We start from the raw sequence: 21083 nt of genomic DNA on the forward strand, positions 1-21083 counted from the left end.
CTTTCAATAACAACCAACTATATGGCATGTCCTCTATTAAGTAGAACAAGATGTCCACATAAGGATTTGGCTGAGTTAAAAAAAAGTCTTTATTATCTGAATGCTAGTGTTGTTGTTGCTCCTCCTCCTATCACACGCGCACGCGCGCACACACAAGTTAAAAAAAATAGGACTTAAAAGCAAGAGTTTTACTTAGCTAAAGGCTGCGATGGCCCTGCACTTCGATCACACAACTCTTCACATTCAAGAATGGAAAGATGGGATGCAGAGGGATCTCTTGTTGCAGTACCCTAATCATACATTAAACGAAAGAAAAAAAGTACAAAGAAGAGGGGGGACAAAACCAAAACCCTCCATAAAAGCAAAAGAAAACCAAAACATATAGAAAGCAAAAAAAGCAAACTAATGAGGCGAACGGCTTGAGGCACCCACCTTGAATCCTTTGCTCGCCTCAGGTTGCTTCTTCTTGTGTTTCTTCTTTCTAGGGACCACCAATTGAAATGGTCGACTTGTGTTTTCGTCCAAATCAACAATTTCATCGTTCCGAGCCATGTTAGCCCAGAATTCACTTAGAAAATTCATTGTTTGTTGGGCCTCTGTAGGATCAATCCCTAAAACTTGCATGTCATGAATAACATATGCACTAAAGTTTGACAAGTAGGAGTTTGTCACCACAATGGAGTTACCTCTCAAAGGAATTGTATCTGATATTGCTTCCTCTTGATGATCCTCTTGACAGAAAATGTCAGCTGAATTTGAATCATTTTCACAATTGATGTCAATATTACCCTGACCACAAGGGGTCTCTGTATCTGCTAAACCACTTAAATTCCCTTGAGCAACCATGCCTTCTGGATGCATAGTATCAACAACATTAGTACCCCCACAAATCCCAAAAGAGGATTGTTATCAACAACTGCGTTAAGTGACATTATTTGTTACACATTCAACTGATTCCTTTCCCAAATTATTCTTTGGAATAGGCGTAGGTTTGTTCCCCATGTGTTTATGCTTCTCATTTGTGGCCACTTTCTCTTGATCCACTTTATCAAGTTTACAAGACGAAAAGCTATGATCAATGTTACGACATTGCGAACAAAAAAGTGGCAAATTTTCATAAACAACGTTAACAAGAAAAGCATAACCTTCTCTTTCAACCCACAACTCATGTCTAATGTTAGCAGATAAATCAATATCAACTAGAACTCTTGCAAAATGCCCAAAAGATTTCTCAAGAGGGCACTTACTTGTTGTAGCATCCAATCGCAGTGGTGTTTCAAGACAGCTAACAATTGCAAAGAGAATATTATGACTCCAATATTCTTGAGGCAATTCTAGAAAATGAACCCAAGTGTTTTGTGATAAATCTCTAAGTACTTATTTATAAATTCGCTCCTGCTCTAGTGTATAATTTCATAATTATATCAAAGATAATTTTTTATTTTTCATTTTGGCTTCATCATATTCCAAATTTTAACGCCAATACTTGCAATTCCATGGCCAAATATAATTCGCAAATTTAATGATAAACAATTCTAGAAGAAAGCGTGGAATAAATACGGAACATGCTCCAGCTTCCAAAAGATAGACTACTTTTAGCATGCGGCAACGACGACAACAACATCAATTTTTTTGAAATAAATCTACAATTAGGAAACACGACATTACATAAGAAATAAACGTTAAAATAAGAAATAAACGTTCCTTAAAAAAAAAAACGTTAAAATACGCTGATTGATTACAAACTAAGGTAATAAGGGAACCCTACTTGCAATTGTAAAACCAACTCAACAAATTATATTAGGAGAATCCAGTACAAATTTATTGACAAACATAGGGATAATCACATTACGGTTTTACTTATCTCAAAATTAAATTGTCGATCAAGAGGATCTAAGTTTAATATTTAATTTAAACACAACTTTATTGGTTTTACTTATCTCTAAATTTAAATTACCATAGCATTCTTCCCTAAGAAAAGGAAGTATAAGACCTAATCTTAACTTTCTATCTAACTTTAAAAATTTAAGAATATTAGCACCATTATGTGAAAAAGATTTACAAAATTAACTATAAATAATTTTTTTAGCAAATGGATAAAAAAAAATTATATATATTTTTTAATTATAAAAAAATTCAAATTAAAACTTATTCTAAGTATTTCAAAATGAAAATACATAGTATAATGAGATGAATTATACAATTACAAAAGCATGTAGTAATATATAAATTACAAAAATATGAATGATTCATACAGAAGCATGTAGTAATATATAAATTACAGTTTTTTGTTCGAATTAAAGTTAAATTATATTTCCTCTAAAAAAAAGTTAAAATTACATGGAGAAATCTGTCACTCCAAAGAGCCAAAATGTTAGCAAATGCTGCATTCTTCATTCTATCAAAACTGCCTCTAAAATCTTTGAAGCTATTTGAACTTGCATGTAAATCACGGTCAATGTTATTTGAAAACCACTATTTCATGAGCGTCTACTGCAATCATATCATGCATGGAAATCATTCTCATTAAGATGATGCATCTCTTTATCTTACGGCATACTACGGTGGTTGAATCTGTAGTTGAACCCCTATTTCGCTCCACGTTGTATTTTGTATCTAAAGAGAGGTTTGAGAATAGGGTTAAAATAGATTTGTCACTTCCGGTCCAAGTGCAAGGCTCAGTTATTTATATTTTGGGGTCTGTTAGTATCAATGGCTTTCTTTGTCTCTCTAATATATTGGATGATGAGAGAAAACCTTTTATTGTGGAATCCAACAACCGAGGAATTCATTTTCATTCCTCGTAGTCCCGTTGAGTCCTTACCATATCGGAAGTTTATAGCTCTTATTCATGGACTTGGTTATGACCATATTAGAGATGGCTACAACGTGATTCAGTATGTAGAATTTCATAGCCAATCTTTCTATGATGTTTTATTTAGTGGTTTGCCTTAGCAAGATGTATCATCGAAAGATGTACCCATGGAACCTTTATGGGAGCTATATAGTCTAAGAAGCAACTCTTGAAAGAAAATTGATGTCGACAAGTTAGTGGTGATGTTCCCTGAAACAAGACAGTGGTTGTTGAACAAATTTGGTTCATTTGACTTGACCAATTAGGTGTGTTTACGACAGCCATGCCCTCAAACATCGATGATACTTTTGATCTTAGATCGTTAACGAGGTAGTTGGTGATGTTAAATGGGTCCATTGGTTTGATATCATATAGTAGGGAGATGAATACTCTTCACATATCAATTTTTTGGTGAAATTGGCGTAAAAGAATTAAGGACTAAACTCTTCATTGTCGGATCATTGCCTCATGTTGAGTATCCAATTGAAGCAGGGAATAATAGTGACATATTCTTCATAAAAAAAATGGAGAACTATCTTGTTTTATTTTGGATACCAAGACGACTAAGGAGCTTGGTGCTGAGGGAGACATTAGTCAGATAGTAATTTATAAGGAAAGCTTTCTTTCGATTAGAGGAATAAACAGTTAATATTTTTGGGTTGTTTTCACCCAAAAGGTTTATTATTGAGGTTCTCAGGATTTTGCATTGTATACGAAGTGGTTTATCGATTGCGCATATCATATTTTTCATCATCGAGTACATGACAGTTTAAGAACGCATTAGATAATATGAATTTTGCTTTATCAATTTTATTTTGAAGATTTACTCTCTATTTGCATATTGATGTGGTTTGCATTTCCATTGTAACTTGTAAGATTGATCTTCTGCCTCTCCTGAACGACCTTCAATTGTAAAATGTAACATAGATATCTTGATACTGAGATTATATCAGACATTAGTTGATTTAGCTTATGTGCTAGCTAGCTTCCACTATTTACCGTCAGTCTTTGTCCCTTGCGGTAGCATGTGATGTATTTTGTGGTTTTGTAATGTATAATGGTCTTAAGTAGCTATCATCTTGAATAGAAAAGTTATATGTCGTTGTAGGCTTGTAGGTCTAACAAGATTGAACTTGGTAAAAACGAGAGAAGACTTTGCTGTGAAATAACATAAGTTCTGTTCAGTTCAAGATTCATTGAATAAAAACGACGTTCGAGCCCTTGGACTTTCGTTCGCACATAAGCTAAATATTTCATTGTATTAGCACATGCATACTTGATCCGGAAACAGAACTTCCATGCATCACATTGAAACATTATTACAGAATTTTCAAACTGAAAAACAAAAGATCATTCTTAAACTTTTGATGAACTTGTAACAAAGAACAGAAAGTAGTGTGTCATGGTATGGCATTGTCCGCTTAAAAACTGGCTCAATTGTTGAGGAGCAAAAAGCTTGTATGGTCTAGTTGTAGTTAGACAGAATACCCTTTCTATGAGCCTTCTAAATCCTGCCACATCTTCTTAAGGCCGTATTGAACCGTTTCATGGATACATCCAATGGAGGACTTGCTGCTGGCTAGAGTCTAGACCCGATGAGTTTGGTTTTATTTAAAAGATCAAGGCAGTATTTTACTTTGGCAAATAGAAATTCACTGTTGTGAGTGTGCTACTTCCAATCCAAGGAATTATTTGAGCCTTTCCAAGTCTTTAATTTTGAAAGATGAATCCAACACTGTTTATATGCGACTGAACTCCAATAATTTCCAGCATGTATCACAACAAGAGTGTAGTGAAGTTACCATTTCTTCCGTGAGTGAATAAAGAATAGTCTGCCCTAATGCAATAAACAATAATGTCAATTTTTCAAACCATTTTCCACTAGCCTGCTTAAGTTGATTCTAATATTTAAGCAATTTGCACTCTTGGCCTGATTTTTGGCAAGCCACTCCTAGAAGAGCTCTTCTACTTCATTGAAGGCAAGAAGAGCTCTTACATTTGTAAGCTTGACCACTGACTGGGTAGAAAGTGTCAAAGAAGTCAAAACCTTCTACTTCATTATAGCCGTTGGCTACCAACCTAGCCTTGCACCTCTATATTTTACCATCTTCCCTTTGTTTGATTTCGTATGCACACTTGCTGGGTAATCAACAAGAATCCATGGTCTCATTCTAGCCAGAATTGGCTTCTGTATGTCACATAAAGCTAAAGAAAATTGAAGCTGTGAAGGTGAAATATGGGATAAGGAATGGAAATTTGAGATGGGGTGGCTTAACCTGTTGAGAGGCTGCATACAAAATCTCAATGGTGAGGGGGCTGATGTTTCTCTCCGACTGATTTCTCGCTGCTGGAACTGCAGCTTCTTGCACATTTGGAGCGTGGTTACAGGTTCTTCGGTAATAGTCACAGGTTACGACGTGAAGGAGTCTTTGTTTTACGAAAAAGGACTAGGAACTTGATTTATTATGTAAGTGGCCTGTAAAATGGCCTATGACAAGAATCGTTTAGTTTACACTTCAAAAATTACATATTTATCCAGCTAATTATATATGTTGCAAACCAGAATTCAAACCTGTTTTACATTGTCATATATTGAAGAAGGGTCGATGAAATAAACTATTATTGTTGTTGCCTTGGACTTGAAATATTCAAATCATTGTTCTAGATACAAAAGGCGTAAGTACTAATAGAATACTAAAGTTTGCTATTGCTTCACATTACATGATATACAGAGCCCAAAACCATTGTAAAGTCATTTAGTATGGGTATTTCAAGGGAATTTTCCATGCCATCAAACCTTGAAGAAAAATCTAAAGAGAAAGGACAAGATTAAACAGGCTGGTTTGGATTTAATGAAGTTAAAATGACACTAAAAGCAAAAAACCTGTCAAATGTCTTAAACACGGTAAGCATCCACCGCTGCAGCTACCTCAATTCCTTGGGCCTTACTCACAGTTACTACTGCTTCCCTTTCTATTTCCTTGGCTGCTTCATTCTTCACAACCTATTCCATAAATGTGTGTTGAAAGCACTTTTATAATTTATGTGCAATAAATCAAAGAGTTAAATTTTGAAAGTGATCTTAGGGTTAGTATCTTTATATTGCTTTATATAGGCAGTAGGCTAAGCTGTGAAGGAATTAATGAAATGCTTGCTTCTTTTCTTAATCTTCTGAGAACTGAAAGAGTTGGTGGAACAACTTATGGCTGCCATAGCTGCTCAATCTGTTTTTTGGACAGTTCTTAAAAATGTAGAGTCCAAACAAGACCCAAGTAAAAAAATACTAATGATACTTTGCAGAATGTGCACAACTTCCTAGTATTGCCATAAATTCAATCTTGTTAGACCTTCTACAAGCCTACAACAACTGCTAATTTTTCTATGAAAGATGACAACTACTTTAGACCATTATACATTACAAACAGGCGAAAGAAGCTAATTAAACTATAGTTCAAACAGAGGGATATTCTCATTACACTATAAAGATTTCCAAATATAATCTATATCTACATAAAATTAGAGGTCATTCAGTAGAGGCAAAAGATCATTCTTACAAGTTACAATGGAAATGCAAACCATGTCAGTATGCGAATAGAAAAAGAGTAAAACTTCAAAATAAAATTGACAAAGCAAAATTCATATTATCAAATGGTTACTTAATTTGTCTTGGGTCAAAACAAAAAAAAAAAAAAAAAATTAATTATGTATGCTTCTAATTGAAAGAAAACTTTCCTTATAAATTACTATTTGACTCATGTCTCCTTCGACACCAAGCTCCTTAATCGTCTGTGTATCTAAATTAAAACAAGCCAGTTCTCCATCTTTTTTTATGAAGAATATATCACCATTTTTCCCTGCTTCGATGGGATACTTAACATGAGGCAATGGCCCAACAATGAAGAGCTTAGTCCAAGATTCTTTTACACCAATTTCACCTAAAATCGATACGTGAAGAGTATTCGTCTCTCCGCTATATGATATCAAACCAATGGACCCATTTAACATCACCAACTGCCTCTTCACCAATCTAATATCAAAAGTATGATCAATATCCGAGGGCATGGGTGTCGTAAAACACACCTCATTGGTCACGTCAAATGAAACAAAATATGTTCCACCATCATCATTATCTTTTTCAATTTTATCCCACCAATGACACATTCCATCCATGTAGAATCGGACAGTTTCTTCTCTTGTTTCAGGAGACATCACCATAGACGTGTCAACATCAAGTTTCTTCCAAGAGTTGCTTCTTAGGCTATATATTTCCCATAAGGGTTCCATAGGTACATCTTTCCATGAAGCCTCTTGCTCAGACAAACCCCTAAACATAACGTCATAGAAAGATAGGCTATCAAACACTACATACCGAATCACCTTATAATCATCCCTAACACGATCATAACCAAACCCATGAATAAAAGCTTCAAACTTCCGATACGGTAACGACTCAACAGGACTAGAAGGAATGACAATGAATTCCTCGGTAGTTGGATTCCACAATACAGCTTTCCTCTCATCATCCGGTACATTAGAAAGACAAACAAAGCCATTGATACTGATAGAACCCAAAATATAAATATCTTGGCCAAGCACTTGAAATGGGAGTGACATATTTAATTTAACCCTATTCTCAAATCTCTCACCAGAAATGAAATAAAATGTGGACCGAATTAGGGGTTCAACCAAAGGCGTAACGTAGTCAACCGCAATAGTATGCCGTAAAATGAGAGATGCATCATCATAGCCAGAATGATTTCTGTATATGATATGGTTGCGGTACATTTTCATGAAATAAGAGTTTTGAAATAACAATGACCATGGTTTAGATACAGATTCAAATCGCTGCAAAGATTTAAGAGGCAATTTTGATAGAATGGAAAATGCAACATCGTCAGGTATGTGATTGCTAACCTTTCCGGTCGTCGGCGTCGCAGATTTCTCCATCTCCGATGATGTGTCTGTCTTGCAATTTGCAGCTACCGTTAAGCACAAGAGAAAAAAATTGAATTTTGTTCTGCTTTGGTTGCAATCAGTAGCAGAAATTCTTATTCTGTTTGGGTTTTGTTAACAACATATTATAATCATCAAACAAAATATTGAACAAATAACTAAAATTCATAAAATAAGCTATTTAAATTGAATTTTTATATACTAAAATCATAAAATTAATAATAAAGTATTTAGATTTAATTATTATTGACATTTAGAGTTTTAAATAAATTAACACTGATTTCTTAGATTGCGGCTTGGATTTTTTTTTTTTTTTGGATAGAAAATAGTGATTGTTTGTAGGGGAGTATAATATAATATTCTCTACATATTTACTTTTTAAGAAAGGGGTGTGTATATTTTATAGGAGGGAATGTAATTCAAATTTCTTTTAAGGAAAGAAGTATAATTTTCTCTAATATTAAAAATGATTGATATAGTTAATATTTACTTGTATTTTAGGGTATAATTTCACAACCCTCTTGATGTGATACTTGCTTGAAATCATTGGAGTTCAGTCGCATATAAACAGTGTTGGATTCATCTTTAAAAATTAAAGACATGGGAAGTCTCAAATAATTCCTTGGATAGGAAGTAACACTCTCACAGCAGGAATTTCCATTTGCCAAAGTTAAATACTTCCTTGATCTTTTAACTGAAACCAAACTCATAAGGTCTAAGCCAGCAGAAAGTGCTTCATTGGATGCATCCATGAAACTGCATCATACTGCCTTATGAAGATGTGGTAGAATTTACAAGGTTCATAGGAAGAGGCTGCTCTGTCAAACTACAAGTCTTCAACCAGACCACACATAGCTTTTGCTCCTAAGCAATTGTGCCAGCTTTTATGCTGCCATACCATAACAAACTACTTCTTTCAGTTTGAAATTTCTTTAATAATGTTTCAATGTGATGCATGGAAGTTCGGTTTCCAGATCATGTATGCATGTGCTGATACAATGATATATTATTATTATTATTAACCTTGGGTTATGAATTTATACAATCAGTGAAATCAAATGTAAGAACACAATAACTATTTGTTATACCCCTCAAAATCATTTTTCAGGATTTTCTTAATTCAGGTCAACAAGGATACACATTTAGCAGCTGTGAACAAGGATATCTTGGTTAAAATTTCGATTTGCACCTACTTTGTTTCCTTTGTTAAATTTGTTAAGCACATAGATAGATACCTTTTTGGCCATTGTAGTTAAAGAGATTGTAGCTTATGCTAGCTAGTTTTCTACTTGGTTCTTGTTTCTTTGTCTATTTGCAAATATGTTTGTGACTGCTTTTATCTGTGGTGAGTTTGTGTGAATTGAACCGATGCAAACATGTATGGGTTTTGGTTTAGCAGAAGGAAAATTAAAATGGAAATAATCCCTGTGTTGTTTGAAGCTTATAAATTTGTATGCTTTGCAGGTTTCAATGTCATTTTACACGGTTTGAATATTGGACTAGAAAGGCAAAGCAAACACACCATGTTATTCCAAACAGAGTTTGAAATTAAAAGAAGAAAAATCCCAATCATTATGTGTCAAGTGATTTAACTAGAAGATACTAGCTATATTTCAAAAGATACTACTCTCAAACTAACTAATTATATAGCTTTTATATGCTTAATGTGTGGCTTTCATTTTATCTTAACTGTGCTAAAAGGAGAGGAAATTCATAGATGCAAAAGGTATGTTACTTTTCCTTGTGAACATTTCCCTAAAGCACAATCAATGGAGGACTGGCAATTGTGAACTATCCCATCCAAATGGTGATCATAGCATTTCAACTAGTAAGAAAATAATTATTTTCAAACAGATGTCCAACCATATGGTGATTAAAATCAATTATCAGCCCAATAAAGCATAACAACATAAGAACATAACTACTTCAAGAACCTCAATGCTCACTAGAGTGTTTTTACTTTGTTCTGCAGAAATTTAATTTTCCCACACACCTTAGAGGAGGAAGAGTGATACTCCTATAACATCATGGTTAATTTGTTTTAAATAAATATACCACACACCTCATGCAAACATTATTAATGATCAATCAGGTCAGCAAATAAGCAAATTTATAAGGCACGTTCATGCAATCCTAAAATCACTACCATTATGAAAACAAAAAAAGGAAGGTGATTTTGCAACATACTAAAGCAAACCATCAGCCAGTGAGGAATTACGAAATCGGTTGATTTTAGCTGTGGCGCTTATGGTTTCATTATATGTCCGGGTAAATTCATCCCGACTTTTAGCCAGTTTCACTTTCCAAAGAGCCTTCTGATCTTCGAACTTCTTTATTTGATCTTCGAGGTTCTTTATTTTTGCTTCACAGTCTTCCACTGCACTCTCAGCAATGTCAACGGATTTCCTTTATATGTCAATTTTCTCTTTCAGCTTACCTGTTTGCTTAAAAGCTCTCTTTGCCTCAAGTATGTCAGTTAGCCTACTGTGAAGCCACTGAACTTCCACTTTCATTTCTTTCATGCCATCAACTTCATCAAGGTACGTTTCCAGGTTTTTTTTGTTTGATGTTAGTAAAATTATTATTCTCTAACTCTGAAATGATTTCACAGATCATTCCCAACAACGCTGCACGGAATCTTACCAACTTTGAAGTGCAATTCTTCGCAATATCTCCATGCTTGCCGATAACTTTTCTTAAAATTGGGATTAGTTCTGTCTTAACCTTATATTCGTTCACACTGTCCTCAGTCCGGCTTTGAACTTCGGAATCAACCTCATCATCGTCATCGTTCTCTGCCGCCATGGCAGCCAATTCAGTTAGTCTCTGGCTATAGGCTGGGGCAGGGGGTGAACATCCAGTTCTTGAACGGCTGGACAGTGAATTTTCATCCTTGTCTTCTTCCTCCATCCTCTCTGGTACATATACTGTTGAATTCTCAACATTTCTAGCCTCTTTCTGTCCCAGCTCTTGTTCCAATGTGGGAGGATGAGCAACTGGGTCTGATACTAGGTATCTAGGGGGTTGTATTTGACCAGAAACTTCACCTGGAGCTTGACATGCCTGCATTAAATCTCATAATAGATTAGAATAACAAACAATTTCATTTATACAAAGATGCTTTTTTTAATGGTAGAAAATTATAATTTATAAATTCTTATGAACATTTGAAAAATTTGCACTAAAATACCAAGATAAAATAGGTATTATGAGGAATATATATGTGTGTGTGTGTGTGTGTGTGTGTATATATATATATATATATGTGTGTGTGTGTGTGTGTGTGTGTGTTCGCTCGTTTTATTTCATACCATATTGACAGCCTGGGCTGTTGGAACATCAGGCTCTTGGATTTCCTCAGGGGCAGAAGAACGCCCTCTTGATATATGAGGCTCTGAACACCTACACAAAGATGTTGTTCCAGTTTTAACAGGCGTTTTAGACGATCTCAAAGTACGATCAGAAATCGATGTGGACTTTGGATTTAATTTCGTTCTAGCATAGACATGATTTCCCCCCTTAGATTCTAACTGAACATATACAACACAAGGCAACAAGTTGAAGTTAGGATTAAATCTAAAACAACAACAAGACAGAATTTTATTTTAGAGAAACTCAGGAAACATGTCATTGTACATCTTCTTTGTATGTTACTAACATTGACAATAGTGAAAAATATGAACATGTCATGATATTGAGTACTAAGCTTATACATTGATGAACAACTAAATGTTATATTGCATTCGGTTCTATTGAATGCCAAGGTAAATATTGAACAAATTTTCCTTAAAACATTTTCTACCTAGTGATTTTAAAATAGAAGATCATGAGAATCACACCAAAAAACAAAGATTCCTTTTCATGTGTAGTGAACAAAAACCAAACAAAAAGTTTTTTCAGTTCATGTTTTTATTTTCAAGAAAAATGCTTCCTTTAAACAAAAAGATTAATTTTTTTTGTTATCAACCTTTTTCAAAGAGATTCGTGTTTTGTTAAAGAATGAATGTAAGGAGTGGGAGTGATATTTTAACAAACTTGGAAATATGTTTTGTCCTAAAAATTAAACTTGAAATCCTTATGTGATAATAGTTAGGATTAAATATGTATTTCGTCTTTATAAAATAATAAGTTTTTAAGTTTAATCTTTAATTATTTTATTCCCTTTTGCATTTCATAGAGACTATTTTGGAGAAAATAATAATTAATTTTTTTTAGAAAATAAGAACTATTTTTATAAACTAAAATATTACATATGACTAAGATTACCATTAAAATTTTATAGAAATTTTATGAACTTGTAATTTTGTAGGGAATATTATTAAAAAAAAACTTGTAATTTTATAGGACTAAAAACACATTTAATCTTTAATCATTAAAGCTGAATCATTGTAGTATAGAGAAATTTGTAGTCTACCAAATTCTTTTTATTTTCAAGGTCTTCTACCAACCAAAAAAAAGAAGGAAAAAAATTAAAGCAAAAAAATCTAATAAAATCGGACCTGAATCAAATACTCCTTCCGTCTCAATGTAAGTGAGTTTTTTTTGCTCATTTCAGACTTATTAAGATAAATGTACTCCATCTGTTCCTTTTTAATTGTCATTTTTTGTCTTTTTACACAAATGAAGACAACTAATAAATTTTACTACTTTTGATACAACAATTTATCATTTTCCTATAATAGCCTTCATCATTTAATATTTTCATTTCATATATTTCTCTCTCTGCAATAAATAACTAAGGGTAATATAGGTAACACATCATTTAATATTGTGTTGAACTTTGAAAGTGAAACTTATTTAGAAACAAAAAATTTATACAAAAGTGTTCAATTAAAAAGGAAGAGAAAGAGTATTAGTGAATGAGATAGAAAAATGATTTTAAAAGTTCTTGTCAAATATTATTAGTACATTTACGATTAACATAAATACAAAGTAGAATATACTATATTGAATTAGAAATGATAAAAGTGATATTAATTAGAGTTATAATTTAACAAAATTATGTGATGTAGGAATGTGTCACTGGTGGACTCAAGAAGAATAACATCTTGAACATTGTTATAACTCACGATTGGTGTTGTTTGATTTGATTAATGAGGTGTTTTTTACAACACCCATGCCCAAAGACTTGTATAATGAGTTTAGCCTTGAAGCGGTGGAGTGTCAATTGGTGATGTTGAATGGACACATTGCTTTGCTTCAATATTATGGGGAGATGACTACTTTTCAGATATCAATTTTGGGTGAACTTGGTGTGGGGAAATCGTGGACTAAGATCTTTACTGTTAGGCTCTCTTCTAGTGTTAGGCGTCCCATTGGAGCGGCGAAGAAAGGCAATATATATTTTGCAAAAGAAGATGGAGAAATGGTCCACTTTGATTTGGATACCCAGATGATGGAGGAGCTTGGTGTCAAAGGATGGAATTGTCAGATGGTAATTTACAAGGAAAGCCTTCTTTCAATTTGAGCAACAGAATTAATTATTTTTCTTGTTTTCATCCAAGAGATATTTTATTGTGGTTCTTAGGATCTATATTTATATGGCCATTGTTTATGGGAGAAAAATGACCGATGTTCACAGGCCATTTGGGTTGTCATGTGATAATAAATGTTACAGGTTAGAGATGCAATTTCCACTCCAACCATTTATTCTTTCTGATTGAAGTACTATTGTTTTGAGTCACAATCCAGTTTCACTATACCAGAAGTAGAACCAAGCGTATGTAGTTGGATATAAATTTTGCTGAGAATATTTTTTGGATCACTCACTAGTCACTGCTGTGATTGTGCCCTCTTAGACAGTAGACACAAATAGATGGTGCTTATAAATTCGCATCTCTAGTTACCTTGAATTTGTGTTGAAATGCTAGAGTATATCTGTATTAGTTTATTAGCTTCAGTTTTAGGCTCTGTTAATTACTGTCAGTTTTAATCTTTTGTGATAGCGTGCAGTGTATTTTGCTTGTTTGCAATGTATATTGCTCTAACGTAGCTATCATATTTCATAGAAAAATTAAGTGGCAGTTGTTGCAGGCTTGTAGCAGGTCGATACGCACAGCCACCTAGTATCCATCGTTTACAGAAACCGAACGTAAAACTTTTGTTTCATTCAGCTCCTTTACAGAATAATTTAAAAGATAGATGGAATACATGAAAGAAAGAAAAAAAAAAAAAAAAGACCCATAACATTTATGTCGGTCTAACAAGATTGTTCTTAGTATAAGTATAGGAAAACTGCGCAATGAAATGACAGAAATTCAGTTGAAGATTCATTTAGTGATGTATTTACATGCTCATCAAATATCAGACTCTTCCTGAAGTGCTATCGAGTCGGTACTTCAATAAATTCCCACTTATTTTATGAGCATCTTTCCTCTACCCACAACTTTATGTGATGAAATTGAAAAAAATGCTTAATTCTATCTAGTGGGGTCACTCTGGTACTCAAAATAAAGGTGTTAATTGGCTTTCTTGAGATAAATTATACTCCCTTCGTTTCTAATTATAAGACCCTTTTAAGAAATTTTTTTATCCCTTTTTATAAGACCTCTTTGCTATTTTCAACTACATTAATTATTTCATTACATGCATGCCCCTATTTATTATACATAATTTTCTTCAATCAGCAATAAATATCATGTTGAAAACATAAACCAACTCTCTCTTAAAGGATAAAATTGTAAAAACAATAGTAATTACAAACATATTTAATACAAATATCCACTATCTTAATTCCCGTTATTTTTTCAAAAGGGTCCTATAATTAGGGACAGAAGGAGTACATGGGTAAATAGTCAATTGTTATCCTGAAATTGTAAGTTTCGTCAATTATCCCCCTAAAATTAACAAAATGTCAATTACCCCGCCTGAAATTGCACAGCGTTAATCAATTTACCCCCTTCGTCAAATTTTTCTGTTAGTAAACATGACGTTTTGCAAATACCCCCTGAAGTTTTACACTTATGTGCAAAATGCCCCCGAACTTGAAAATTTATATATATTTTTCTTATCCTTAGTCAAAGATATTAAAGACAAGCAATTAACCGTTAACTTTAATATTTACATGGCTCTTTCATTCTTAAAGGGGTCTATTATTTTATTTTGTTTATGTTCTGCCATTTGGTTGTTCAATTCCCCATAACTTATGACTTATTTAGATAGAGACACGTCAATTCACAACAAAGTAAGCTAGAGATACTCATTCCTCATGAATAATTAATTCTAACAGTTTCTTAAGATAAGTTTGAATAAAATTATTCTATCTTAAAAATTGAACTAAACATGCATTTTGCTAAAGTAATATGAAATTATTAATTATGCGTTATTTTTAGAGGATATATTCTTATTTTAAACTTAAATATTGAAGTTAACTGTTAATTGTTTGTCTTTAATATCTTTTGAATCAAGATAAGAAAAAAAACATATAAATTTTTAAGTTGGGGGGCATTTTTGCACATAAGTGCAAAACTTCAAGGGGGTATTTGCAAAACTTCATGTTCACTGACCGAAGAATTTGACGGAGGGGGTAAATTGATTAACGTTGTGAAATTTCAGGGGGGTAATTGACATTTTGTTAATTTCAAGGGGGTAATTGACGAAACCTATTTACTCAATTATACTTCCATAAAAATGATGGAGGAATGAGCTTTAAAGGTTTGCCAGTGTTTAATCATGCTACATTGGGTAAGCAAGGATGGCGTATAATGTCAAACCCAGTCTCTCTTATTGCTCGTAGTTACAAAGCTAGGTATTTCCCTAGGTGTGATTTTCTACAATCTACCTTGGGACACAAACCAAGTTATGTCTGGAGAAGCTTGTGTAATTCTAAGTTCATATTGAAGGCAGGAAGTAGATGGAAGATAGGGGATAGCAACGATATTTCGGTTTGGCACAACAAATCGATTGTAGGTGATATCACATTAGTTCCACCATTGGGAGAGGATTTTCCTCTTTCAAATCTTTGAGTTTCTCACCGTATGGTTCACAATAAAAAATTGTCGGATGTTCCTTTTCTAGAAACGATTTTTGACCACCAAATTGTCACTAATATTATAAACACACATTGTACCCTTACGTTAAGGAAGATAGGATTGTGTGGACCAAAGAGAAAAATGGGGAATATTTTGTATGTAGTGCTTACTGTCTATGCATGCATGAATTGCTTGATACATTTGTTTTTAGGGTGACGGGTAACTGGGATGCAATTTGGAAACTTAAAGTAAAGGTAAACTTCGTGTGGAGACTTGCTAGGAATGTTCTCCCAACAAGGATACGTCTTCGAGATAAAAAGGTTAATTTTCTAACACATTGTGTTCTTTGCAATTCAGATGAAGAGAACAGTCTTCATCTCTTCTTTACCAGTCCTAGTAGCATCAATATGCGGAACATGTCGGGTTGGGTACAACTATTAGCACAATGTTGAATCAAGGTTTGGATTGTAGTGGTATTATTTTTAAAAGTTTGCAGGTGCTGTCCAACCGCGAGGCAGCGCTTTTTTGCTTGTGTGTTATGGAGCATCTGGAAGCAACGTAACAATAAGGTCTGGAACGATATTGTGGATGCATAAAGCTTTGTTCTAGAGCGAGCGAAATCCTTGCTTTTTGATTGGGAATTAGCTGGAAAGAACAAATTGAGCCTTAATAATGTTATGAACATTAGGTCACAAGCACAACTACCCCATCTAATTAAATGGTCTAAGCCGAGCAGAGGACGAATGAAATGCAACATTGATGCATCTTTTCCTAATGGTGAGAATAAGATTGGTCCAGGAATTTGCATCAAGGGTAAATATGAAAGAAAAATTCCAACCCAAATGAGTGTATCCCCTTTAAATATTGTCATAGATATACAAATTTCAAAACATAATTAAGTTTTCTTCAAATATTTTTGTAAAAGACAATCATGAAAAATTAAGACCACTTAAGTTCAAATATATTTAACTATCAAAGATGGATAGTACCTAAATTAATGTTCACCAATAACCATGGCAGGAGCACAACCCATTATTCATATGGTGGAACCTTTTAGCATCTCGGATGATGAATTCTCTTCCCACAAGCTTAGAAATAAACTTCACTGCAGTGTGACAATCACCACAAAAACGGCGATTCTGAATTACTTTAATAGTAGAACGAACCTTACTGTTAAAGAGACCTTGAGCAACAGCCAGTCTCACATTGTGGGCAAGGAGAGCATCTTCTTTGCCTTCCTGGTCTATGTCATGCAACACATGCCCCGTATCTGCAATATAGCCAGCTTCCTTCATTTGCACTCTCAAACCTCTAAGTAAAGCACATATCTTATAATTTTTTGGATCGTAAGCATCTCTATCTCGAAATTCATGGACTTGACTCTGAACTTCTAGATGATTATTTATTGTTGATTTGTTCTGCTCTGAAATTTCTCCAAGTAAAAGGCCAGCTTTAGCTTTCTCATTCAAACGAGAAGGATCCAACTTCATAACTAGTTCAGCACAACGATCCCCCAACTCAATGTTTCCATGAACTCTGCAACTATTCATCAAAGTCTCCCATACCTCTACACTTGGTTCCATTGGCATCTTTTCAATGAACTCCAATGCTTCATCAAGATGCCCAATACTAGCAATCATCTCTACTAGACTGACATAATGGGCCATTGTTGGTACAATGCCATAGTCTTTGCTCATGGATTCAAAGTGGAGCATTCCCTCACTAATATCTCCCAACATACTACATGCACCAAAAACTCCAATAAACATTTGGCCATCAGGTTTTAGTCCCATGTTTTTAAATTGAGTAAATATATCAATTGAATCTTCTGGAAACCCATTCTTGGCGAGTTGCATTATCATAGTATGCCAAGTAGTCAAATCGTACTCAGGCATGCTCTTGAACACGTCGATTGCATCATCTAGAGAACCACATTCAAAATACATCTCCAATACTCTATTGTCTGTGCTAACCGTAAGAGGATGCAAATGTTGCAAAGCATGTCTGTGTACAACTCTTGCCTCTTCAAGAGACTTAGTCTTCCCACAAACGTGCATTAATTGCAAACAACGCTGCAAATCCATATGAATATAAAGCTTTTCCAACACTTGCAAAATGTCAACCGCTTCATTCACTTTACCATCCCTGCAAAAACTATCTAGTACTTCTACGAGTGTGCCTTTGTACTAACTATTTGAACTAGCATGTTTATATCGATAAGATCCACTAGCCCTTCGGTTATACAACCCAGCACGATTTTGTTGATAATCCGAAGAATCATCTGCTTGATAACCACCAGATAATCGGAAACCCCACCTTTTAGCAGCAGTGTAAATAGCCCTTGACGTATTGCAGTCTTTGATACAGTTTGCAACGTGGCGTGAACAACATCCATTGCACAACTTCAAAAGAGAACTGACAGTAACTAGAGAAGCTTTTTTAGAAAACATCATGAATGACTTAGCAGTTAGCATAATCTGAGGAAAGACAAATTCAAAGAATAAAATCAGTGCATTTTGTCAATTAAAATAACAGATTTCAGCAAAACTCAATGAAGAAATAGAGAGTCAACTAAACCGAAAATTCACTTTAATAATCACTGAAATACATTGCTAGGAGATTGTACCATAAAGAAAATAGTTAACAAACAGTGTGACTGAAAACTTGTTAAACAGTACAAAGAACAAAACAGAATATTGTGAATTTTAACCTTATTCCAACTCTAACAACCGCTTTCTTCATATAATGTTGACACTAAACTTTATAACAGGATGGTTTGCACACAGAAAAGCAACCACATGTGGTTTATTTTCTTATGAAAGCTAGTTATTATTGGAAGTATAAATAATAATTTTTAATACTAATCTTTTGATAAAATGTAAATATTTCTTTGTATAATAATTCACTTGTTTAAAGGATAATTCACTTTATTTTCTGGGAATACTATTCATTTTCCTGGAAGTCGCATCAAACCAAAATCGGATCGGACATTGAACCGTTGTAAAGGTCTGACCGAGGTTTTATTCAACTAGGGTTCAACCGATAATGATTAATATAATTTTTAAAATAACATATAAATAAACAACAAAAATAATGTAAGTTTACGTTGATCCTAACTACCACATGCAACAAAACGAAAGCGAAATTCAATTCAGAACAAGTTTTAAGTAATAAGTAGATTTTCACATATATTGAACATTTATAGGTTCAAAATAAAACGAAATAAAAATACTTTAAATAAAATATTTCAAAAAAAAAAAACTACTTTAAATAATTATTTTACTTAAAAGAAAATAAAAATAAAAAAGACAAATTTTTGTTTACTCATCAACAATCATCAACAAAATATGAAAGGTCTGCGGTTCAAACCCCGGCCACCACCAAAACAAAATATGGAAAGTGTGTGTTAGAATGTGTATTGCTAGCATTTCTCATGCTACATTGATACGAACCAAAATGATTTAGCGCTCTTTTTATTGTGCTAACATTTGAAATTATGAGCGGGTTGTTTTTTTATATATATAAAATTTTGATTTTGATTAAAACTAAAAATAAATGTTTGTTGCTTTCAAGTTATAACAAACCAAACTAACCATGATCCTCGTGAGATTAACTCAGTTGATAGGGATAATATATGCAAGGTGCGGAGTTCAACCACACTACCACAAAAAAAAAAAAAAAAAATTAACCATGATTATCTATTTAAATGACACCAAAAATATAACAAAAAAATATATAATCTAGATACTTTTTTTAGTGACACCAACACAATCTTTATTATATAAAAAGTTTTTTAAGGTTATAATTGGGATTATAAAAAGGTATCTATAAATATACTCATCTAGTTTGTTACACTTTTTAAATGATAAAGAAAAAAAAAATCAGACATATATATAATCATATCGTGTTTGTTATTTTTTTTTTAATATTTAAATTTACCTTTATGAAATTTTGATTAAAACTAAAAATAAATGTTTATTGCTTTCAAGTTATAACAAACTAAACTAATCATGATCCTCGTGAGATTAACTCAGTTGATAGGAACAATGCATAATATATGCAAGGTCCGGAGTTCAACCCCAACCACCACAAAAAAAAAAAAAAAACAAAAATCAAACTAACCATGATAATCTATTTCAATGACACAAAAAATATAACAAAAAAATATAATCTGGATACTTTTTTTAGTGACACCAACAACAATCTTTATTATATAAAAAGTTTTTTAAGGTTATAATTGGGATAATAAAAAGGTATCTATAAATATACTCATCTAGTTTAATTTGTTACACTCATCTGGTTTAATTTGTTATACTTTTTAGGCTTAATTGCACTTTTGGACCCCTAACTTTCCAAAAGTTGCGGTTACGGACCCCTAACTAATTTAAATACAAAACAGACCTCTATGTTTGGATTCTTTGTTAGTTTTGGACCCCCAGACCATTTTTTGACTTTTCGTTGCTGACGTGGCACCCACATCCCATTAGTGAGGTGCCACGTGTATTTTTTTTCTTTGTTTTTTAAATTCGTCCTGTTATTTTTAATTTGAAAAAAATAAAAAAAAACAAAAGGAAAAAGGACATACATGAACAAAAGCAACCTTGTTACATAGCTAACCCTAGAGCTAAAAGGCCAAACATGAACAAAAGCATTCCTAACACAATTATGGCAATTACAAAACTTCTTTCTTTCTTCTTCAATTGATCATTCTTCCTCAACAGTGCTCGAATTATTTTCTTCTGCCTATCAGGTACCTCAAGATCATACCACCTAAAAAAATTGCATTTTCTTCTGCCAAAATACCTCCCACAGCCGTGAAACCTCCTCCCTGGATTCTCATCAGTCCAAGCAGTCACCAATGGTGAATCAACACCACAAAAACAAACCAACTTGGTTCTTTGCTTTAATGTTGACCCACTAAACGAAGAAGATGAATATTCAACCATTTTTTGGTTTCCAGCAAAATCTAAGCTTCTTGTGTTGTTATGCGACTCAGATGAAAAGAAAGAAGGCCAGATGAGCAAACGAAATCGATTTGAGAAGAAACAAACAAGGAGAACGATTGGAGAAGAAGGAGGAGGAAATCGATTTGAATGAGATGAAGAAGGAGAACTTGATTGGAGAAGATGTTTTGAGATGGATTTTCAGATTTGGAAAATTGGGGGTTTTTGAACCCTAATTTCTTACCGTTGCATCAATTGCAACCTGCACGTGACCAGTCTTTCTATTTCCTTTTTCCTTTTTTTTTTAATTTTTTTCAAATTAAAAATAATAGGACGAATTTAAAAAACAAAGAAAAAAATAAT

General features: G+C 33.4%; 2 protein-coding genes across 2 annotated transcripts; both read right to left on the reverse strand.

Annotated features, from left to right (window-relative positions):
• Positions 1–5750: 5750 nt before the first annotated feature.
• Positions 5751–7801, reverse strand: LOC25486068 (F-box/kelch-repeat protein At3g06240). Its single transcript, XM_013607262.1, has 2 exons — positions 6599–7801; positions 5751–5858 (listed from the first exon to the last, which is right to left on the reverse strand). Exons 1-2 carry the CDS (start codon positions 7799–7801, stop codon positions 5751–5753), a joined length of 1311 nt encoding a protein of 436 aa, XP_013462716.1.
• Positions 7802–16778: 8977 nt separating this feature from the next.
• On the reverse strand, positions 16779–20723 carry LOC25486071 (pentatricopeptide repeat-containing protein At2g25580). Its single transcript, XM_024776881.2, has 3 exons — positions 20454–20723; positions 18009–18254; positions 16779–17963 (listed from the first exon to the last, which is right to left on the reverse strand). Exons 1-3 carry the CDS (start codon positions 20721–20723, stop codon positions 16779–16781), a joined length of 1701 nt encoding a protein of 566 aa, XP_024632649.2.
• Positions 20724–21083: the final 360 nt, after the last annotated feature.

This window comes from Medicago truncatula, chromosome 2 (genome assembly GCF_003473485.1).
Source record: "Medicago truncatula cultivar Jemalong A17 chromosome 2, MtrunA17r5.0-ANR, whole genome shotgun sequence".
NCBI classification, from domain to species: domain Eukaryota; kingdom Viridiplantae; phylum Streptophyta; class Magnoliopsida; order Fabales; family Fabaceae; genus Medicago; species Medicago truncatula.